Below are 25,175 nucleotides of genomic sequence, written 5' to 3'. Positions count from 1 at the left end.
GTTGGAATCCCTGTCCAAAATCAGTCTCATAGCATTTAATATCTTACTTTATCAATATCATATAATATCAGAATGATGCCAAAGTTGATGATGTCGATTTTAACATAGAAATCCTATCCTCTTTGGTTGAACAATACATTGTCCAAGGCAACTCAAATGTATCTTTACGTAAGGGCTTTTCCAAGTATCATACCAATAGGTCTTCCTGTGAGATGTCCTCAACATCGTTGTTATCCATGACCGTGTACTCAGAATCCTGTTCCTCAGCCTCTAGGCTCACCGGGTCAAGGTTCACATCTCCAGTGACTGGTGTGTGACGTAACTTGACGTCGACTATCGACTGTTGCTACGTCACTATGACGCAACTGTAGTTTCTTAAGTAACTGGTTTTCTAAGAGTTTCACTTGTATTTGGTTGGACCGCAAAATGTTTTCCAGTTCGTCTTGATAATCCTTGCAGTAATCAGCCGAAGTTGAAACTTCCCCTCTACGCATTTGCACTGTAAACTTCCGAGTGTCATTTCCCATTTATAAACAAGTGTCTACTTGCTGTGCATTTCTTGTGGTGGTGGAGTTTTTACGGCGACGTGGACACATTGACTTGACTCAATATGAATCACAAAGTATTATATCGCCCAAAAGAATCGTTTAGATGATGCATTCATTGTTGTTCTGATCGCAGTTATGCCCATGTCAACCACAAGTATTACCTGCAAATCTTGGTTGCTGTTCGAATGGCCCTGACTTTAGATGCATCATTATGTTGGTGGAAGGATTAGTATGATACTAAACATGTTCATATGTTTGAAATTGTCCATTTGGAAGATTTATGAACGCAGAATTTTATGACCTCCACGTCATGACCTTGTGATGTAAATGCAGCATGCAACCAGATTATTGTTCAAATTTCGAATGGCTTCACAATGACCACTGCTATAACATACGGCCTAGTCTATCGATCAGAAAAGAAAAGGATTCAAGATTTCATTCTCGGCAGACATACAATATGATGGATTATAAGTAAATGAACAAGTTAGATTGGGTTCCCTGAATAAATGCAGTGCTTCCCAGTCACTGTGAATATCCTCCAGATGGTCGAGTTCAATACAATGATGTTTTCATTCAAATGTTTAAATACACTAACTATTTGGGGAAATGACTGAAATTCTGAAAGATCTAAAATGTACTTGTGTTCCCTTCATTCTTGGAATAATTTCAGTGCAAAGGTGAAATGGTTGTTGATTTTTTATCAGTATTGATGTGTGATAAAAGAGACAAGGTTAGACTGTCATACAAGTAAAAGGGCTCACGGCAATATGCCAAATAACGGCACTGCACAGACGTAATCAATTACATACGTTTTTAAAAAGTATGTTGGCGTTCAAATATTTGTAAAAAGCAGTAATCGTGCAAGATTAACAACAGAGTACATAAACTATTTCCCCAGAGCAACCAAGATGAGGATATTACTCTTACCTTTATTTGATTTACTGACCCTGATGTATCAAAGGCAACGGATCCAAGGTATTCATTGCAAGAAATTACAGTTGTCCTACTGACCAAAAATTGTCCTAAACGGGGAATCTTTGACTGTTCCAGTTTGTCAATGTAAAAAGAGCACCTACCCGTTAATGCACATGATAAACATTGGATCACACTTATCAGTGCCCAAGAATGTCCTTCCTATCCCAAAAGTTACTGATGAATCGAGAGATTTTCATTTTCAGAGACTAAACAAATCAGATAATTGTTTGGCATTACACAAGTAAAGATTCTTCTCACCTATCACTGACCATTGAAAATGTGTTTGGAGGAATATTTATTGTCCCAGCCACCTCTCCCCGCAAGAGGCACACTCCCATTACTCGGTCATCAATGTTACTGTTCCTTTTTCATCCCTAAATGCAAAGGAAAATAGAACACATGCCCGGAAACGGCCTGAAGATTGCTTTTAATAGGAACCTGACTATGGATAACATCCTGACTCACGAGAAGAGAGGCACCGCCAGTGGCTTCATCACCTGGAGGTGAGAATGAATGAAATTAATTGTACCGACGCAAGTCGAATTTGTCTGTACTTTTCATGTATGTCTCTTGTAGACTAAAAGCCGATGGTGTAAAATCTTGCAATAATAATTGTACATCGTTAAAACTAGAAGACTCTTCCAAAGTTTCAAGAGGCCTGTTCTTTCTTCGTACCTTTTTCTTTTCTTTATTTGAAAGGTGGACAGCACTCTCTGTTGTCTGAGTTGAATTGGTACCTGGTTGCGTTTCCTCAGTCTGGGAGGCTGATGAACACTGAGAATCAGTGGACACTGGAGTATTGTCATCCAAGGTTATTTGAGCATCATTCACCCATTATATAACAGTTTGGCAAGCATTTGAAACTGATGGAGATTAACAACAGTTGTCTAAGCAGAGGAAGAAACTGTGGCTGAATACATTGGACCAGTAGAAGGTTTTGATTGAGCATTAACTACTTTCTTCGCTACAAAGTATGAAATGTTGTTGGTGCATTTGATTTTAAGAATTTTGACTTCGTATCCAAACTTTGGGCAAGATTTAGATGATGCCAGATGGTCACCACTGCGGTTTGAGCATTTTATGGTATTATTGCAGTCAGTACTTTCATGACTACCACTGCAACGAGAGCATACAGATTTGCCTGTGCAGGACCTTGCACCCTGTCCAAATGTTTCCCACTTGTAACACATGTTTGGCACTTTGGTATATATACCTCCACTCAGATGTCACAGTATCCAGTATCCAGTATGAAAAGATTTGTATTTGGTTTCACAATGTCTAATTCTTGTTTTCTGGCAAAACGCTTCACCATAGTGACGCCTTGGTCATTCAACTCTGCCACAATCTCATCTTCGGTCATATCTGATAGACATCGGGACCAGTCTCGTACAATACCTCTGCAAGTGTTCAGAGTCGTATGCACTGAGACAAGAACCTGTTTGTTTACAAACTGCTATAAGTCCAACAGATTCACAGACTGTTGCCGCCTTACAAATTCAACCAAGATTGTTGTGCTCTCAGATTTCCAACCTCGTATTTAATCATTACTCACCTAAAATATATTTTATTCCACATTTTAAGCGTCACTCGTGGCATATCAGATCGTTCTTCGCCTCCATTACCCCTGCCAGATTCCGGTTCAAAGGAGGGAATAGACAGGGGGGATAACTCTCAATATTCTTGTTGAATCACACGTCAGAAGGTTTTTTTAAATAAATATTACGAAAATTCTAACAATAACGACGGCAGATAAGATGATTGATCTGCAACAGTTTAATGGTAAAATTGGGCAATATGAAATAATTTCTTTTTAAATTCTGCTCATTCTTGTTCCGTCACTCCGTTGAACCGGAATCTGGCAGGGGTAATGATTAAATACGAGGTTGGAAATCTGAGAGCACAACCCCCGTGACGACATTGTGTCTACCTTTGATGGTAGCGATATTTTATTTTGACATTAAAAATATTTGTCGAACCAAAGCAAGGTAAGTACGTTGCAAACCTTAGCTCGCTTCGCTCGCATATAGGAAGACTGGTCATTTTCTCTATGTTGCGCAACCTATTTGCGGTACAGTTTGCCTGTGCATGGAAAGACATTCCCCAAGAATTCGTCAATCGCTAAGCGTCGTCTAGGCGTCGTCGTTGTGAAGCCTGCATCAGCGGCAATGGTGGACACACGCAATACTGAATTTGTGAATTGACTTTTAACACCACATTTCTTCTAGGGTGTGTCACGATGCCTAGTGTCAAATATTAACATCGTGCCATGCATGTACACACAATGTACCCATGTGGGTAAAGTACCAAGTAGTATAAGATTCACCATAGGCTATTACTCTTTCGTATCCATCATTCCAAGGTTCACATGAAAAGGATCCAACGTATACTGTTCACAACATTTACTTGGAAGAAGAACACATTCAGCCTGCGATCAAGACACACGTTAGCCACTAAGCTATTAAATGATTTCAACACACTCGGATAGCTGCGATGATAATTTGTGCGAAAATCAGTCGAACGGCAGAGATTGATTTCACAACTAACATTATATATAGTTAAAGCTTAGATGCAACCCAAAACATATAGAAATAATTACAACATAATAATCATTTATTCATGACATATAATATACATTGCTGATTATGAAAAACAAATAAACGAAAGTATAAGCGTACAATCGCAAATCAAAAGTGCAATATTTTGTACTTGGGTTGACTACCCTCGAAACGAAGCAGCCGGGATACCGAACCCAGTTAGAGTGGGTGGTCGTACACTTACACTTTCATCGGCTGGTTTATTTGCCAAATCCACTCAGGGCTCTTTGTGTGTGTACAGATATGTTCGGTTTTGTAAATACATGCTTATTTTTTCTGTATTACATTATGCAATCTCCAGACATCGTAACATGTCATGTGTACAAGTATCACACCTGCCTGTCTGTGTAATTACACAATGTGACAGAGACAGAACTCGGGTGCACGAACCATAAATCAATGCGTTTTGTTTATGGTGTGTAGCCTGATAGGTGTTAAGTTCTAATTGCATGTGGTCAGTGATCAAAGTTGTGTATGGCATATTGTCATTAGCAGACAGGCAGGCAGACGCATATGTGTCAATAAAACAGGTATATTGAATTTTGGCTGTGACAGAGGCATATCTATATCACAGCAGGGATACTCTACAACAGGCCTTAAAGAGTCTCCCTGATCACAGTTAGAAATTCTGACAATGCTAAATAATGACGTTGCTGTTAAGTATCGAACTGAGGAAGTGACTTGGTGAGCAGCACGTGTGGTGAAATAGTCAAATGAAATTTATATAAACAGTTAAATTAGCAATCTACTGTCATAACATCAAAAATGAGAAAAATAGCTTACATCAAAGCCTACTCCGAGTACTCACCACCAACGAAGGTTTTTCGTCTTGAAATGTCGAACGCCTCACTGGTTGACACATAGCTGAGTAGATCTAGATCCTTAACAAGGTTCTTTTATGTAACGAGTAGATTATTTACTATTTGCTGTTTGTATACACACCCAAGATCAGACTACTCCTGCTCACGACCTTATAATCCGGGCATCCCGCTTCAAGCTGCGCGAACCTATACACTGCGCATGCGCTATGAGCGCCGCGCAACTCAGCTGTTTAAACCACTTTTCACCCCAGCTGGGGTTACTTTAGTGACTCGTTTGATATTTTTTTCATCGTGTTAATTTCTAACTTTATTAGTTGAATTTGCATTTTTGATAATTTCTTACTGTAACTCCGTACCGGTATCAGGTAAGGTATCAGAATCTGCAAAGTTGTGTTTTGCGTTGCATGTAAGCTTTAATAATAATGACATTTTCCTTTCATTCTTCTTATTGGTTGACAAGTACATCGTTAGTTATGTGATATTATTTAACCAGTAAACTTATAACTTATTCGGAGAGCTGCGATGACAATGTTCCTTTAATAGTGGTCCCACATCTCTCATGTAGCAGAGATCCATTAACATCTTACATAGTCTATAGTCATCGCATTTTCCTTTCATTCTACTTATTGGTTGACCAATACATCGTCCGAGTCAACTACAAATGTATCTTTGCATAAGGGTCTTTCTGTGAGATGTTCTCAACATCGTTGTCATCCAAAGACTCTATCGTCTCATAAGGGCTTTCCTGTAAGAGGTCCTCAACATAGTTGTCATTGATGACAGTGTACTCTGCATCCTCTTCGTCAGCCTCTTTCTCAGCATCAAGGGTATTATCTCCCGGGACTGGGTGGATGTATGATGTAACACTACGGCGTGTGTCCAGACGTGTCTTATCGTCTTTATATCCGCTTGGTCTCTGTAGACACACTGAGCTAAGAGTCCCAGCTTCAGTTGTTAAGAGGGCGTTTGGTATCTCGGCATAGTGTGTGTTGGGTGTTGCTAATTCATTACTAGAACCTGCGTTGCCATGTGGGGAAGTTCTTGCATCTTGTAGAATTACTGGGTCAAGGGTGAGATCATTAGTGACTTGTTGGAGTGTTGCCACGTCACCAAGACTTGCCTTGTCATCTGAACAAACGCCGAAACCATGTAGAATCACCTGGTCATGGGTCATATTTTCAGTTGGCAGGTGGAGCTTTGTTGTGTCGTCACAGTTTGTGTCAAGTGTTGCTGCATCCCCAAGACGTGCATTGTCATCTGGAGAAAATCGGAAACAATGAACAAACACATCATCAAGGTTCATATCTTCAGTTGCTAAGAAAATGTTTGATGTGTCATCACAGTGTGTGTCACATGTTGCTGCTTTCCCAACATGTGCGTTGTCATTTGGATAAACGCTGAAACCTTTTGGACCCTCTTGGTCAAGGGTCATATCTTCAGATGCTAAGTTGACGTTAACAGTGTCACCAAAGCGTGTGTCGTGTGATCCTTCATCTACCTCAAGGAAACGAAGACTTGTGTAACCATCAGGAGATACGCTTGCCTGCTGGAGATTTCCCGTCATTGCACCTGTAGGTCGGGGGTTGCATGCCACGTCCATCACATATGAGCTGTGCTGATTGTCGTCTCTACATTGTTGCGTCTTGTTCCTTGACATATGAAATATAACAATATTGTTGACGTAAATGCTACAAAGCCTCACACATGCCTGGTATATTGTAAATAATTATTTAGATATCTTAAGTGAATGTCTGAGCTTAACAGTTCACAGAAACATGTATCTACATAATGATTATGCAACCATATTTTATTACTCGACTGTTCTTTTCCTGCATTATCATGTACAAGTACAATGCCGGAGAGAACATGTACAAGTGTGTTTAGCAAGTACAGCATCTCCTGAAGTATTTGTCAAAGTAAATATTTCCTAATCATTTCTCGAACAAACCGTGACTGTTTTTTTCCCAAAACAATTCCAACATAAGCTATGTTCTTCGGCGTGACTGCCGCCCTCTCCTGGTAGAAGACCGTCTGTTATTCAATGAGTATGCCATGTGCCACTTACGATCTTCTTCTCCAGATGCAGAAAGCCACCAGAAGCAGTACAGACATCAGGACAAGGCCTACAGGAGGTAGAATGGCCGACACATATTGGTTTGTGCCCCAGCTGCCATATGGACTCTGAAACATAGCCACATTGAACTGTGGTAAAAAGAACTGATGTTGTCAAGGAACGCTTTACTACATATACACAAGAAGAGGATTTGACTATGATTCCAATGGTTACATTATGCAGTATGTACCCAGTTAGGGTTCTTACATACATTTGGATGAAAAAAATAGTTCAAAGATACCTTGTCCCCAAAAGGGGCAACGTAACTTAACGGATCGTCTGATCTAGACACTACATTTACAGGCCGCGGTCATGTCGCTGCAATAGTTACATTACAAACAATCCAGCAAACTTCCGAAGGAGAGATATTGTATAACAGTTACTAAATGATGGGACTCGCGGCATCATAAACAATTATAAGACATCAGTAACCACAATTCTTGGCATCGCAGGCGTCATCTTCGTGTTTGCGTTCGCTTCTTCTCGGGGAGGGTACAACGGAAGAGGCAGATATTCATTGATGACTTCGTCAGGGTTGGATTCGAAGATCTCATCCAAAAAAGGACTTTCTATAAAGAAGCCGTTCTCCACAGCAGAGTAGAATTGTACGTAAGTTGTAGTAAAACTGAAACACATATTCAGACACAAATTTAGTTACATTTAGTGACATTAATTGCAGGACGGGACACTCAAATAATTGTAGACCCGTAACTGTTGTACATTCTGCTTGTGACTTACTTGTTTTCTGTATGTGAATTTGTCATAAACTTGATATCCACCTTTCCTGGAATTACCCCGAGTTCTGTGATGAGTCTGTTCATGCCATCAGCCAGGTCACCTCTATTTGTATGATCAATCTCACCCAGGAGCGTGATATTGACAATATCTGAGCACAAACATTGTTTTATGTAAAATATGAAAAGCAAATTCTAAATTGACACCTCACAGCATGAATAAATAATTCTTTAGAATGGAGTCACAATTTGTCTATTGACATGTGTTGAAAATTATGACTATGTAATTCATAATGACGAAATAAGTAAATCTGTCATCCAAAAATGCGATCTCAATGTAATCCTTCCTGTGCCCCTTTCCATGTTGGTTAAGACAGAAGCATAACTAACACGACTGACTGACTGAGTTTGGTTTTACGCCGCTTTTAGCAATATTCCAGCAACATCACGGCGGGGGACACCAGAAATGGGCTTCACACATTGTGCCCATGTGGGGATTCGAACCCGGGTCTTCGGCGTGACGAGCCAACGCTTTAACCATTAGGCTACCCCACCGCCCCCATAACTAACACGAACTACTGTGACATTGATCTGAATCGGTTAAGGAGATTCTCAGCGTCAATTGTCTCAAACAAATTGAATACAAATAATTCACTGGCAAGACATACTGCCCAACTCTTTTTCTATATATCGTTACTTCAGTTCTGATAAAAGTAAGCCGCAAAGTGATAGAGGCACTCGTATAATATTGCCACTATTAATGACCTTGACATGAAGTGACCGCCTTTTGTTGTCTATGGTCAAACTCTGTCCATATGGATTTCTTTATATGTCTTTCAGTCAGGTCATTAAAGTGTGACAAATACTGGACTTTCCTAACTGCTCTAACTTTGTACTGTGCGCCTCTTATATCTATATTGATTCTGTGCCAAATATGTTCACGTTTGTTTTTGTATGAATGTGAAGATCTGAATATAAGTTATGGACCAAACTTTGGTCTTCAACATCTGCAAGCATACTTTTACAGTTCAAAGAGAAAAAAGCAAAATATATACATGCAAAGTATAAGACAAAATCGAACTTACCAACATACAGACTGCATCTTTCTCCTACCCATGCAAAATCACAGTTACACTTGAACCGAGTTGCCGTCAGGAGGTCCGATGTACAGTTCCCTCTGTTACAGGGGGAGCTGTCACAGACATTAACCTTCTCTGCGCAGGTCTCTCCAGTCCACTCTACTGAGCATGCGCAGTTGAAGGCTGTTTCGTTTCCGTTACATGTCCCTCCGTTCAGACATGGTGCAACTGCACATTGGTTGATGATGTTTTCACATCGCCTTCCTGAACAAAGTTGAAGAAATATATATGACAAGCAGCATTTCTTTCGATATTTATAACGGCCCAAAAAATAAGGACTGGGTATTGTTTCATTCAAAGGTGTTTAAACCCTTCTGCCCCTTATTGTTATAGTTAGTGTTTCAAACAGTTATATTGCTATGCTAAAAACCTCTGACAACTTGTTTGTTTTGTTTTATCTTGGGATGCGTGCATGTATATGCGTGTTGTCACACATATTTTAGAAAATGGGAGTGCAAATAAATGAATTCGGTAAGCAGTTTTTATTTATTACCCACGTGGTCAACATTTATTCTACAACTTTTACTAACACTATACATGGTGGAAGAGCAAACTGTATTTCCTTTCTAAGATGCCAAATTTAATACTTTCTAAGGTTACTTACGATTAATCTAAGGCAAAAAACAAACAGAAAAACGACGGTGTCGGTGACCTCACTTACAATCCTCGCTCACTGACGCGCTGATCTATTGACGTGTCTGCCCCCTACGTTAAGACGCACGTTATCAGAAAAACAGTGTGATGACAGTTTACGTTCGGATTAAATATCTTCTTTAAATTATTTTGTAATTACATCTGTGATTAACGTAGACCAAATGGGGCAATATGAACGTCGCATTTCCACTACCAACGTAAGTTTAGATCAGTACATCCCGATGAACGCCACATTGCACGGATGTGGGAATGTAAACATTGCGAACCTTGCCGTGTCGCTGTTTAATTGTAAGTCGAACTGAGACATTTTATCCGTCGAAAACCATAAACGTAATGTTTCCGCCAGTGATGTTAGCCTAATGAAGCAACTGCAAACCAAGAACGGGGTGCTACTGAGTAGTTATAAATGTAAGAGGCTGTACGAGGCGATAACAACTGACATGCATCGTGATGTTGGTTACCAAGGGTACCTTTGATAACGAGGGGGAAGACGAGAATGGCGTAGTGACGTTCATACAGTGTGACGTCATGCAAAAATTCTTCCGCAACCTCTTTATGAAACCGGTTTCGGTTTGAAAGCATAAAAGCAACATAAACACGTTATTTTGTCAATTTTATGCAGGTAAGACGTGGGTAATAAATACAATATTACACTCAATCTCATTACATACGAATTATACGAAACTCGTGACCTTCCTATGGTATCTGACCGAGCGAAATATGTATGTATGTAATGAGACTGAGTGTAGTATTCTCTATGTATGAGCCAAATATATGCATATGTTGTGTTACGTTACGTAAACAATCTTTAATAAGTCAACCCTATAGGTGCATTCCTATGCTTGAAACAAGGTGGATTGGGTGGTTTAGGGGATGAGTTAAAAGTTAACATCGCAATGAGAACAAGTATATTATAGTCCAGTGACTGTTGACAAAGGACAGTAAGAATCGTATTTTTCTATAGAAGCTATTATAATATTAAAACAAATAATTTCATCAGTATATCATTTAGTATAAATTAACTCTTGGCTATAAACATCAAGAAACGTTAGGGAGTAGAGTTGGGGATGTGTTTGTTTATGCCATTGCTTCCTCCACTCTATATATGCCCACAAACAGAAAGTTTATGCCATTGCAGAAACGACGTATGACAGCTGTAACAGAAAAGGTGCATTAATTCCCGTGATAGTAGTCAAAGAATTGCAGAATATATTCCATTTGGCCTGTTGTTTTTGTGAATCCATACATGATAGAGTGCAGGTATAGAATACTGACCTTTTATTCCCTCGATACAAATGCACTCAAAACTGCCGAGTGTATTTCTACACCTTCCCCCATTTTGACATGTGTTGTCAATTTCTTTGCATTCGTCGATGTCCTGATCGCAGTTGTCTCCCTTCCAACCTGCAATATTTTAGTATCGGAAAGAGTTTATATGTGCAGAAAATAGCAAAATGATTCAGATAGCCTTTCCTTTAAAATCCTGTTACTCCGGACGCCGTCTGTTACAACACGAGCTAGATGATCGCCGTCAGATGAACGTCTGAATACGGAAACAGATTTCTCTGTACACGATGATTCAAAGAAATTCGATTACTTGCAACAGCGCTTTCCCGATAGGTGCAGTTACAAAAACGAAGAAGGACAAAACAGGATTTCTGTTACTCTCTGGCCGAACCACCATGCGAGATACAAATTACAATATAGACAATATACAATGGTAGATACAAAATCTACCGGAAGATTTAACATTTCCAATTCTGAGCTGACATAATATACAACTGATATTATGGTATGATTTTAATCTTCTTGGCCTATCTCAATACACAATGTATCTTTGGAATATACAATTGTTCACATCAATGTTGAAATCAGTGTCTCACCATACCTTCAAAGCACACTTTTGCACCTGTTTGTAGGCGGCACCTGTAGTGACTGTGATTGGTAGTAGCCTTGCAATATTTCTCACACGTTGACCCGTACCAATCCGTGTCGCAGTATGCACGGACTGCAATATTTAACCTGAAAAATAGTTCACTCCATACAGTTTTAGCACCAAAGGCACACTCTTACGTATTACATGTACATCTCGTGTGCTATTGAAAGATCTCTAAAGTTTAGATCAATCAAAACTCATCATTTTAAAGTATTTATGACTCACTCTGTCCTTCCCCTCAATATGTATTGGGTGTACATAGCTGTCTCTTTTGTAGCAGTAGCTTTGATGTTTATCAGCTTAGAGAATGTGTCCAGGTGGTCATCAATGGAGGTGCCATCGTTGTCATACACCTCCACTCGTATTGTTATTGAGGACTGGAAACAAAAACGTGTTACTCCCATTTTAGTTTGTTATTTAAAACCACAAAATTCCATCCAAACAATAAATGTACCTAAATCAATAACTAGACAAATATATCGATCTGTTGGTTAACTCCAAAGTTATTAATGCTAGTTTTAACTGACGAAACAGGCGTTGATGCTGTGAGTCGATACCAGGATAGAATGGCCCACTGGTACCCACACTGAGCTCATCTATGAACTTTTCCTGTTAGTTTCCTGATCCATAATCACACAGCAGTTCAGGTTCTGTGTAATTGGTTCCATATGGGTATCATATATTTAGGTAAGAACAAACCTACCGGTACTGCTTTGGGCACTGGTATGATGAAAGGATTTGCTTGTCCTTGAATGCTGCTTCCAAAGTTGATTATATTACGGTTGTCTATGTAGTCTGTGTTGCTCTGATAAAGAGAGCAGGGGTTTCCTCCCTCATGGCTGCAATAACATTGAATGACACCATCAAGTCTACAGATAGCAAAGCACAGCATTGATAACGTAGACGTTTATTCATCTACACATGTATCAAAAATGACTTGAAAAACAAGTAGACATAGAAGGCAGATGTTCTCTCAGATGATAAAAAAAAATAAAGTCCAATGTACACAACAACTCGGGCTATGATGGTTTCAAATTCAGACACAGTGATGAACATATTCAAGGCAATTTGGCAAGCAGCACTTCTTACATACTTGTTGTAATAATACAGTTTGATAACCAAAACACAAGACAAGATAATACACAAATCATGATCACAGAAGTGCCAGGAATATAATTGTGAGATAGAAAACTACCCCCAAATGAATGTGTTTGACTCGTGCGTTTTCCGAATAAATAACTTTAATGTACTTACCCATAGATGCACAGAGAAAACTTTGGATCACATTTATCAGAGCACAAAACTTCACAACAGTCCCCGCTGATTGTCATGCCATCTGACCAGTAACTGTTGAATCGAATGTCCAGTTTACCGCCAGTCTTCACACGCTGTAAAACATAAAGATATATAATCGGACATATGGTTGATTGGTTGTTGTTTAACGCCGCACTCATCAATATTCCAGCTATATGGTGGCGGTCTGTAAATAATCGAGTCTGGACCAGACAACCCAGTGATCAACAGCATGAGCAGTTGGGATACGATCACATATGTCAATATGTGTCGACCACACGATCCCGTTAGTCACCTCTTGCGACAGGCGTGGGTTGCGAAAGACCAATTCTGACCCGGATCTTTACGGGTCCGGAGATATGGTAATGGTATAAATAATACATGCAGAGTATGGGACTATGTAGCAATAACGTTGATATGAAGACTTTCTTTCAGTATATGTTGTATCAAAAGAATTATGTATTCCAAAAGATTGTGTACAATGAGTAAACTAACATCATTGAGCCTCTGTAGCTATGTGTTTGACAAGAACTGTGACCTGCTTCGGGAGAACACCTACACAAGAGGATCCTGTTAAATACAAAAAACACAAACACTAACTTAAACAAACATGTGATATGAAACAGCAATTGTGTCAGTGTTAGCCTCGCATAAGCTGTTTTGGTTTGTATTCTTCATACAAGATTAGAACATTTTGTAGAAACTGATGAAAGTATTCAGAATACCAGTGTGGCTTTAATCATGAACATGTAGTTATATTCTTATTCGGCATTCTTCGGTACAAAGGTAGTAGAAGTAGTTTTAATTATTTCGGAGTTCAAAATGTAATAAGGGGGAAATGTCTAATAGATGATGAAGAAGCAAGATGTAATGTTTGTAATCTTCCACTGTTCACGATTTTCAACAGTGAAAAAAACATTTTCTGACAAATCAAATATTTTTGTCTCACTATATCATATTTTGTGCATGTTCAGCAAACATGTCTTCAGCTTTACAATAAAGAAAAATTGTAAAGTAAAATGTATTTCCATTGCTCCCACACTAATGCACTGGTCTCTGCGCATCATTTTGCCAGCATTGTGGCTGTGGGACTAACGGCTTACGATCACCAAATACATGGTGTGTCTGTTCAATCGAAGTAAACCAGAAATCGTGTGTTTATCCTTGGTAATGTGAACTCGATAATCCTTAAATATATCGTAGTGTGTGCTTTGATCCTTAAGAAACTACGTTGTCAATACTACACTTCAAAATTTAATGGCATATGCAGCAGCTATATCTCTAAACATGTATGGTCAATAGTCGGCAGGGTAAATATATACTCTCCAAACCAAGTAACGCACAGGTGATATTGATACATGAAATTTCAACATATTGTACTTCAATCTGCCGTTGCAGGTCGCCAATATATTCAGTACCATCTGTCATTTATGGGGGCACCGATATCAACAAAGCAATTCTGCGCATACTAAGTGGTAGACCCCGGATTATCACTGCGGTGCAGGTACATCCGAGTACTTCATTTACAGAATCGCCATAGCAAATGTAACTGCAGGTTGAGTGTCAACGCAAACCATTCGTAATCGAAGCTGTACTGGAAGCTGGAAGACCCTAATTCCCTAATTTGACCCTGTGCTGCGACGACTACATCGACGTTGACGGGTCCAGTGGTGCAATAACGTCCGATTCTGGAATCTACAAACCTGCCGACGCGTATGACATCCAAATGAACATTTTGCCCAGAATTGTGTTGCCCAGGTTAAGCGATATGGTGAGAGTGTCATGATGTGGGGGAAAATATCCTACATGCAGAAATCTATTTTATTTCGCCTCCAGGGCTATTCTGTACAGAGACGAAATCTTAAGGATCCTGGGTGTCACGTTGGCCACAAAAGACAACACCCAATTGGGAACAGACGACTTCACGTATTGACTGTGAAATTTGGCTGCAACTGATCCAGAATTACTCGTGTTATCTTACTTTAAAGTTTGCAGATTACATTCGTGAAAATACACCTATGCGTTTCTTTTTTGGGAGAGTATACATGATAAACTGATGTACAGACAATTACCACTTTACAAAAAAAAACAATGTTAAGGGTATCATGCTGACATGTATTATCTTGATAATCGTCTGGACATCAGCTCCGGCAAATATTCTCACATCAAATTGAGATGCGTGATCTTACTGAAATTCTGTTCGAATTGTTCAAACCAAACGCACTTCCTTACCCGCATAGCTTATACATAGAACATCTAAAATGAACTGTACCGTTAGACTCAGCAGTTTTCTGGCTACATCTCAATGACCTGTAATTAACGTCTGAACCAGACAGACCAGTGACAGCATGAGGGGTACGATAAAAAAAGTAATGACCAGGTTTATCATTGTATAATTACCCAGTCCTCGATTTTTCTATGGCATTAGAAATTCGTTTCGTTTAAGACTAGTCCAGTGGTCAAGCGACAACCTTATTTCACTATCTAAATAAGCAGTTATGGTGCGTGACATGTGTTATCTAAAAGATTAGAGGCCGGAAATACAATGAACAGTGTCACGTTTTCTTTCATTGATGGGCATATAATTTTGTCAAGGGTATGATCATTCTGAAAAGAAACACAGAGGCTATCCCTCGTGGCTATGGTGACGAACGCCGAGCTAAGGTCATACATTATTTAACCAGGTTTCTGATACTGCTTCTTACTTTTGCATTTCCTGTCAGTTATTATTCACTTTCTACATGTGCATGATGAATTTTTAGAACGCGTCACTGGTAAGTGTCCTATGAAGGGGCAAGAGGTATCTCGTGACTGTTTAAATTCACATGAAAATACTATCAATGAGTTCACACAACATGTGCATCAATTCAAGTATTCCTCACACAGTAGGGCGTGTGCTGATTATTAGAGCTCTGAGAGTTAAGCCGACCCACCATATTTCCCATTCATAGACTGATAATGGCATTGAGTGTTCATGGCTTCCCGTATGTGTTAAGGTATAGAATAAACATTGATTATAACGCCTTAAGTTATTATTCATTAAGAGTATCAGTATTCTCAGAGAACTGATTATTCGTTCACTTTGAACTTAAGAACATAACTGAACTTGTCTGATATTGATAATGTAGACTGACATACGTGTATTTGTCTTCATTGCAACGCTTAAAAACTAAGGAAGCTCCATGTATGTAAATAATGTGTACATTACAGTCACGTCTAAATTACTTCACACAAACTGAACTACATTGCTTTGATATATATTCCATCGAGAGATTGGATTAACAAAAAGGACACATGAATTCATGCACCCTATTGTAAAGACTACGCATGTAAGTAGATTCATCTTGAGAAGTAAAACATCCTAGTACGATATATGGGTAATATACTTGTGTCCTCTAACTAGCATATATACTCTCATGCTAACTAGACAGCTTCAGGAGATGAAATGTTTACCTACCTTGATAATCAACAGCCAGAGAAGTAAAGCCACGTGTATTCCTCTTGTCTTCATCTTAAATAGCGTTATCCCTTACAGGTGTGCCGATGGCACTGGATAAAGATCGGATATCAATTACATAATACAACTCACTGGTTTATCCGGTGGTCGTAACTTCCCTTTAACTCCAGTGACACGCAGTGAATATAACAGGGTTCATTTGTTCTAATTTGCCGTGTTGCGGAAATACATAGAAAATACGACGTTAGTCAACCTGTTTACATCAACATTGAATGTTGGAGCTGTAATTGGCGCTCCTCCAGGGTCATGGGTAAGGAAGTAGAATATTTTTTGTCTGGCTTCACTTCATGATTGAGATATGCTATGCGAAAATAGTAGGTATATTATGGGGGTTTTAGGTGTAAATCCAAGAACATACGTCAGTGTCTGGTATTGAGGGAACAACTCTCTCTCCCAATACAACGTTGTGACAGTCACGTACCGGGCTGTCAGCAGACTAAACACTACAAGACACTTTATAAAACGCATGTATTCAGTAAGAAAGAAACAATATTGTGTATGCGGCACTTGGAACGTCCTGAACGTGTGTTTGACATTGGTTTGTTACAGGACACGTTGTTGCCCAAATACTACATGCACAGGCAAAGTGTAGCGCAAATAGGGCTGCGCAACAGAGAGAAAAATCACCAGTCTTTCTATATGTGAGCGAAGCGAGCAAAAGTTGCTTCCCTCGCTTCGGTTCGAAAAATATTTTTAATATTAAATTAAAATATCGACACCAACAAAGGTAAACACCCTTTTTCTAACAGGATTGTGCTCTCAGATTTCCAACCTCATAATTAGTAATTACTCACGTACAATATATTCAATTAACATTTTAAGCTACACTCGTGACATGTAAAATCGTTTTTCGCCTCCATTACCCCTGTCGGCTTCCGGTTCAAAACTTAATTAGTGCTAAAATAAAATATTTATGTACCCTTTCACATAAGATATAACTGAACTAGTGTTCAAAATTCCGTTAACCCAAACCCACTCCATCATCCAGGAATAGCTCACATGGGAAACAGGAAGTGTTCTTCCTATGGTAAAGAGTAATATTGTGACTGCTGTGTCACGCTACACTGTATCACAATGACATGTGAACAACTGAATCTGGATCAGACAAATCAGTGACAGACTGCATTAGGGATATGATCATACACTCATAACCAGGGTTATCATTGTATAATCACCTAGTCCTCATTATTCGATATAGTTAGAAACTAGTTGTTCAAGTCCAGAGAAATACTTGTCTTTTTTACGAGGCGGTAATCATGTGTAGCATGTGTAGGAAGCTGAAAGCCAGACATACAATGAACACTTTTGTTTCAATGATATGCTCTCAGATGTAAGTTTGAGGAAATAAATACTCATTGTTTAAAGAAACGAAAGCTGTCATCTCGTAATTATAAGGTGTCACGAAACATGACCTGAAGCTTGCGAAACTCCAAACGCTAATGCTGTTATATACAACTCTAAAAAAGTTAAGCATTCCCGCTAATCTTTACGAATTAACATCGGCTAACACCTGTGGTGTGCGTGCACAGTACGTTGGTAGATCTGCATGGTTTTAGGTAAGATCGCGACTGCAAGAAAACACAAAAAGCCAGTTTAAATTTCCTTCAACATGTTACTAATGGATATGACACAATCATCTGTTTGGCTCAAAATGATGCCTATTACAAGTATGGATCTAGACAGAGGATCAGGCACCGTGGCGTATATGTGATGAGACAAAAATGTTTCTTTGTAACCTGGGCACGTTGTAGAATCAATATTTAGTGTACCCTCCACCTTCTTGGATACCTGTCTGTACCAAACCCCCGCCAGAGTATTCCAATCAGCTGCAGAGGAAACTGTCTCCATTCTTGATGCAAAGCTGCTTCTAACTCAGGTAGAGTTTGAACAGGTGGTACACGGGTTTGTATCCGTCGCCTGCTAACGTCGCAAAAGTGACCTGGGAGGTCAAGTCCGGACTTATGGCGGGTGACGGAAGGAAGGTGACAGCAGTAGTTTGAATGAAAGCTGCCCCTGCACGAGAATGTCGTAGCCTAGCGTTGTCATCCATGAACACAGGTCTGGTAGCAAGAGGATGATTATCCAAAACGGCTCAACAACGGGATCAAGCACATTCTCGATATATTGACCACCCGTCAAATTCCAATTGTCCGCAACTTTACAGTCATGAGAGACACATTCCCAGTACATGGCGGATCTCCACCGATGGCAACAGTCAGTTGAATTGTCTTGCTGCAAATATCTTTTTTCGCTGCCTCCACACTCTCAAGCGTCACTCAGTTACATGAAAAATGTTACGGCTTTCATCAGACTGTTGAATTCCTTGCCAATCCTCAGATCCAAGGGTTTGCTTGGTAAACACCAAGCTAAGCGTGTTTTTGGTGACCTTTGAGGACCTTTCTAGAAATGTACCCGGCTCTCATTAAGGCTATTCAGGACAACTGTTAAAAATGGTAGACGGTGATACTTCAGAACAGTGCTTTTTGACTAATTGTTGTTGTCAAGTGAGCAACAATAGCACCCTCTCTTAACGATTTGACGTCACCCTGTTGTCCAGGACGTGGGCGATCCATCACCTCATTGGTATCCCTGTATTTTCTCACCAAACAACTGACAACTGTGTAGTAGACTTTCATTTCCCGACCAGGAAATGTAGGTTTAAATGGGTTTTTTATCTCTGGCCATCTGATATTCCTCTTCCTACTATATTGGCAGAGGAAATGATTGAACACTGTAACCCATGCAGAATAAATACGGACACGTATCATGTACATAAACTGCACTTGAGTAAATTCGTGAGTTTGCTACTGGACATGGCCCACAGGGTGTTTGGGAGACACTTTTCACCAAGTACTCTTGCAATAAGTTGTTACATAAACATTATCATCATGCGAATAATCCAACACAAGCTGAACCTGAATATAGTTCTGTTAGAGGTCAAAAAAGAGGTGTCTAAATGAATAATCTTATAACAATAATGTGAAGACCTAATGGATTCGATGAAACTTCATCTTTCAGCCAAGGTTATACATAATGTCATTTGGTTTGGGATACAACTACTCACACTAGCATTTCCTGTCAGTTTTATTCATTTCTAGTTTGTAGCCAACACAGTCCTGATATCTTACCGGCCAATATAATTCCACTCACTGGATATCTACTTGTCCTTGGAACCATTTATTTGTCTCGGCCTTGCAGACTAGAGTAAACTTCAAAGGTGGCATTCGGTTCTCATCAGGTTGTTAAAATGAAAACCTCCTCATGTGTATAATATATTTGTGGCGGGTGTATCTGATATGACTTGTTCTCCGTAGCCAGTGATGATAGTTATTTAAAAACAGATGAGGATGAATCGATGATTTCACACAAGATCTGCATCACTTCAACCATTCATGTTCATGCTCTAATTATTCAGGGTTAAACCCGACCATGAAGCACCATGGTCAATATTGTATCCCATATTGAATGAAACTGACTATATCTGCCTCACTGATTTGTATTTTGATCATATATAAAAGACAGTTGGTAACGCTTTGAGGGATTATTTGATGATTAGAAAACACGCCATTTTTGTAATATTGCAGTTACCGGGTTAAGAGTTCACTCTAAGCTTTCTAACGAGATTGAACTCGTCTGATATTTATATAACAAACGGACATGACTTTGTTCGTCTCTATTGGTTAAGTGAAAGTATGGAAATGATATTGCATACATTACATCTAATTTTCTTTTAACAACTTGAACTTGATCATTGCTTGGTTATAGTCTCGATCGAAGGGAGAACGTGAATGTATTGGCTAACAAAAACAATGAGTAGATATGAACGCATGCAGAAATATTGTACAGACTATACACATAGGTCAGTTTATAACGAGGAGAATAAAATCCCAGTATGATATATGTGAAGTGTACTTATACCCTGTAACTAGTATATGCTAACTGAACCACGTTGGGAGATGTTTATAGACCTACCCTGATAATCAGCAGCCAGAGAAGTAAAGCCACACATCGATGTTTCCCCCTTTTCCTCATCTTCGATGGTGGAAAGTACTGAATGCAGATCGGACGGCAAACACTTTATACAGCTGACGGGTTTATCCGAAACTGCCTTTTAACTTCAGTGACACACATTGGGGCTCACGTGTTTCTTTTTATGTTTCTATTGTGTTGTGAGGCGGAAATGCATCAACGGTGTGAAATTAAAGAAAGCTGTTTTTTGAACTAGTGCTTTTTCGTCCTCTTACTTGTATATGCTAATTGGACCACTTTACGAGATATGCCTACCCTGATACCCCGCAGCCAGAGAAGTAAAGTCGCCCATCGACGTCTTCCCCTTGTCGTCATCTTCAATGGTGGTATCCTTAAACCTGTTTCAAATGTGCTGGATGCCGGTCAGACGCCAAACACTTTGTATATATGTATGTATGTATGTATGTATGTATGTATGTGTGTGTGTGTGTGTGTGTGTGTGTGTGTGTGTGTGTGTGTGTGTGTGTGTCTGTGTGTGTGTCTGTGTGTGTGTGTGTGTGTGTGTGTGTGTGTGTGTGTGTGTGTGTGTCTGTGTGCGCGCGCGCGTTTACGTTGAAAATTTGTTTGTATAGTATGACCAGAAATTATTGAGAATTTTAGGAATATGTTTAATTGCATTTTTAATATAAACAACCTTGACCAGCTATCAAGTGCTTGGTTTCATTCAAGAGAGACAACTCCGTTAATCCCTTTTTCATTAGTTTGTGAAGTGTTATCCCCCTTTGTTTACTTGCTAGCAGACGACATTTTCAGAAATCCTCAGTATGGATGATTTATAGAAGAGGAAGTTTGATTTTAGAGTATTATAACAAGGAGATCAGGTCAGCTAAAGTGATTTCAAGTAGGACAGGCATCCCTCTGTCCACTGTTTATCGGTTTTTTGAAAAATACTGCAAATGGATATGGCATTGAGCACCGGGGAGGCGCAGGTAGGCCCAGAAAATTGACTGTCGGTGACAGGAGGCGGCTTGGTATTCTTGTTTCTAAAAATAAACTAAGGAGTTTAGAAAACCTAAGGCTGGATATGATTGATAGACGAACTGTGGCTGTCTGTAAGGAGACAATTAGAACTGAGCTGCATGCAATGGGTTGGCAGAAATGTCGAGGAATTCCATCACCGATCATGAAACCTGAACAAAAGGAGCGAAGGTTGAACTGGTGCTTACAGCATAGAAAATTTAACTGGGACAATGTGATTTTCTCAGATGAAAGTTCTGTGTGGCTGTTTCCTAATACACTGAAATTCTGGACCAAACAAACTGAAAAACATTTGTATCAGCGCCCAAAGTACAGTCCGAGATTTAACGTGTGGGGTGGCATATCTGTGTTAGGGGCAACGCCCCTCTGTATTTGAAGGGGATATGATCAGTGAGCGGTACACAGATATTCTCGAGGGACATTTACTTCCATCTGTTCACGTGTTCTATGGAAATCTTTGGATTTTCCAGCAGGACAACGACCCAAAACATCGTTCAAAGCATTCACAGGCCTGGTTTCGGACCCAAAATATGACATTATTAGATTGACGAAGCTATAACCCTGACCTACATCCAATAAAAAATGTTTGGGGACTTATGAAGGAAATTGTCAATAAGAAAACTCTAACAAATATTGCTGAAATGAAAGAAGAGGTGGGCCGATATTGGGACAGCATGGACCACGACTTTCTAACTTCTTTGATCAGAAGTATGCCCCGCCGCATTGAAGCTTGCATTGCTGCCCATGCAGACTTTACAAAATACTAACTGTTCACCTGTGTTTGAATCTGGAGTTATGTTCTGCTAATAATACGTGAGTAATGAGTGAAAAAAAAGTTTACAATCTTAAATTCTCAATAATTTCTGGTTGTACTGTAACTGCGATTGTGTGCGTGCACGTATACACGCATATTTGAAAAAAGGGGGTGAATTAAAGGTCACATGCAACGTAAAACACAACTTTGCAGATTCTGATACTTTTTTGATGTGGACCTACCGAAACAAATCATCAAAAATGCAAATTCAACTTTTTAAGTTGAAAAATAACGCAATGAAAAAAAACCACTCGAAATCGGAGTTCAAACGATTCACTAATTTTCCCCCAGCGCTTCGGAAAAAAGTGGTTTCAACAGCTGGGCTGCGCTGCGTTGGGCTGCGCTCATAGCATATGCGCAGTGAAATAGGTTCGCGCAGCTTGGAAGCGGGTTGTCCGGTGAATACTCGGTGAAGGCTTTGGTGTGAGCTATTTTTTTAATGTTTTGTTTATATTTCACAGGCGCGAGCTGTTTATATGTTATGACAGTAGATTGCCGATTTATGTCGTTGTCACAGACAAAACTCAATGTCTGTTTTATCGACACCTATCTGTCTGCCCGCCTGTCTTCTAATGACAATATTCAATACACAACTTCGATCACTGACCACATGCAATGTGAACTTAACACCTATCAGGCTATACACCATAAACAAAACACATTGATTTATGGCCCAAGTTCGGTCTCTGTCCCCATTATGTAATTACACAGACAGGTAGGTGTGATACTTGTACACATGAAATGTTATGATGTCTGTTGATTGCAAGATGTTATACACAAAAAATGAGCATGTATTTACAAAACCCAACATCTCTATATAGACACAAACAATGAGCCGTGAGGGCATCTGCAAATGAACCAGCCGTTACACTTGAGTGCACACCCACCCGCTCTGACTGGGTTCGGTATCCCAGCTTCTTCGTTTCTAGGGAAGTGAACTCAAGTACAAAATACTGCACTTTTGATTTGCGATTGTACGCTTATAAATTTGTTTATACGTTTTTTCATAATCAGCAATGTATATTATATGTCATGAATAAGTGATACTTGTGTTTTAATTATGTTTGATTTTTTGATTGCATGTGACCTTTAAAATAACAATTATGAGCGAAGATAAATCGGGAAGCAGAAACCGCGAATAGAGAGCTAAGGGCATTGTAGGGACAATGACAATAGCAGCCATACAAAGTACGTGGCGAGGGGATGGGGGAGAGTGCGAGTTTCACTTGTAGCCATAGTACCACCAGATATGTTCCTGTTATAGAATCCCTTCATTATTTAAGTGCAGTTAACACCTGCTCACTTTTGATCCCTTCCATACAAAATTAATGCACTCGAAACTTCCGTGTTTAATTCTACAACTTCCTCCCTTTGATCACAAGTTTCTACTTTCTGTGCAAACATTGATGTCCTGTTTCGAATCTGCCGTATCATCTTTGAAATGAATAGAATATCATGCAGTAAATGGCAAAAAATTTTAGAAAAAGGAGAGGGTATATCCTAATATTCCTGGCTAGGTAACATTCCTATACCCTGCTGGGTGATCATTTTCAAATGAACATTTAAATATGCAGATAGTTATAAAAAATACTCCTTACACATCATTCAATAATCATGAAATAAATCTATACAATCGATTTCAGTTTGATAAGACTTCGCATCAAACCAGGTTCCAGTGTCCCTTTTTGCAAAACTTTGAAGCGGAAGGATTGTGATGGTGTTGTGTTTTGTTTTGAAATAAAGTGAATATGGCACTGTAACAAAATCGATAAAACATTTTAGTCTTAGCCGAAATCTCGAGCATGCCAAGTAAAATGGCAATTTTTTTCAGTGAAAGATGCGAATACAAGATTTACCAGGCCCCGATTTCTCGAAACAAAGTTTTTATTCAAATTTCAAGCTGTGTTTGACCAAATCAAACAAGTGAATTTTTAACTCAACTGTATTTTTTAAAATAAATAAGCCCATACAAACTTAAGTAATCTATCCACCAACCTCAAATCTTGAACTATGTTTGAGTTAATATTGATTTCAGTTCATTCTGGAAATGCATTTTCCTGTGTTTTCTCAAATTTGATTAAAAACTCAAACTTAAGTCTAAATTCAGACGTATGTTTGTTTAGAGAAATCGGGGCCAGAACATGTAACACACCTATTTTGAGCTAACAAACTGCACCAGTCTTAACAACTGCTTTCAATCTTAATCTGTTAGATCTGTCTAAATATCATTTTGGAAAATGCAGTTGTTTATCAGCTACTGAAGGCACACTCTCACTCCCGTGTGAAGGAGGCACTTGTAGTGACTGACCTTGCAATGTTTACCACACGCAGGCCCGTACCAGTCCAGTTGCAGTAAGCACGGACAACAATCTTTGAAACCTTTGTCTCGAAATCTCGATATGTGGGGTGAAACAATTGTGGTCAATAATTAAGGCTTAAAGTTTGTTTTATTTGCAATATTGAAATGGCTACTACTTTATAATATCAGAGACAAACATGCAGAGGCTAAAATAATATGTACATTATGTAATAATGCATATTTATAAACTAATCTTTTTATGTCCATCTGTATCAGTAAATACAAGGAAATATTATCTAACATTCATATTTGTAAGTTAGGTGATATATCATTTTAATTATTCCATTCATATCACGGTCAGGGGACACCATTCATGGGCCTCACACAATGTGACAATGAGGGAATTGTACAAAGATTCACCACAAGCGATCAAATTGCTCCTGGTGGGCCAACCTATAATAATGGCATTTTTCTTTCATTCTTCTTATCGGTTGATCAATACAACGTCCAAGGCATCTACACATTGATCTTTTCATAAGGGTCTTTCTGTGAGATGTTCTCAACATCGTTGTCATCCAAAGACTCTATCGTTTCATAAGGGTCTTCCTGTAAGAGGTCCTCCACATCGTTGTCATGTATGACAGTGTACTCTGCATCCTCTGCATCGCCCTTTTGACTCCCCGGGTCAAGGGTCATATCTCCAGGGACTGGGTGGATGTATGACGTAACAT

General features: G+C 39.3%; 2 protein-coding genes across 2 annotated transcripts; both read right to left on the bottom strand.

Moving 5' to 3' along the window:
- Nucleotides 1-5,360: 5,360 nt before the first annotated feature.
- Nucleotides 5,361-7,112, bottom strand: LOC124282111. The gene is made up of 2 exons (XM_046718081.1): nt 7,004-7,112; nt 5,361-6,587 (listed from the first exon to the last, which is right to left on the bottom strand). Exons 1-2 carry the CDS (start codon nt 7,048-7,050, stop codon nt 5,594-5,596), a joined length of 1,041 nt encoding a protein of 346 aa, XP_046574037.1. The 5' UTR covers nt 7,051-7,112; the 3' UTR covers nt 5,361-5,593.
- A 353-nt stretch (nt 7,113-7,465) lies between these two features.
- On the bottom strand, nt 7,466-25,140 carry LOC124282066 (protein jagged-1-like). The gene is made up of 8 exons (XM_046718035.1): nt 24,965-25,140; nt 12,218-12,353; nt 11,740-11,891; nt 11,467-11,600; nt 10,854-10,982; nt 8,871-9,128; nt 7,790-7,937; nt 7,466-7,676 (listed from the first exon to the last, which is right to left on the bottom strand). Exons 1-8 carry the CDS (start codon nt 25,138-25,140, stop codon nt 7,466-7,468), a joined length of 1,344 nt encoding a protein of 447 aa, XP_046573991.1.
- Nucleotides 25,141-25,175: the final 35 nt, after the last annotated feature.

The sequence above is a fragment of the Haliotis rubra genome, unplaced genomic scaffold, assembly GCF_003918875.1.
Source record: "Haliotis rubra isolate DU_JTF1 unplaced genomic scaffold, ASM391887v1 Scf292, whole genome shotgun sequence".
In the NCBI taxonomy this organism is placed as follows: domain Eukaryota; kingdom Metazoa; phylum Mollusca; class Gastropoda; order Lepetellida; family Haliotidae; genus Haliotis; species Haliotis rubra.
This window is presented reverse-complemented; position numbering and strand designations above follow the sequence as displayed.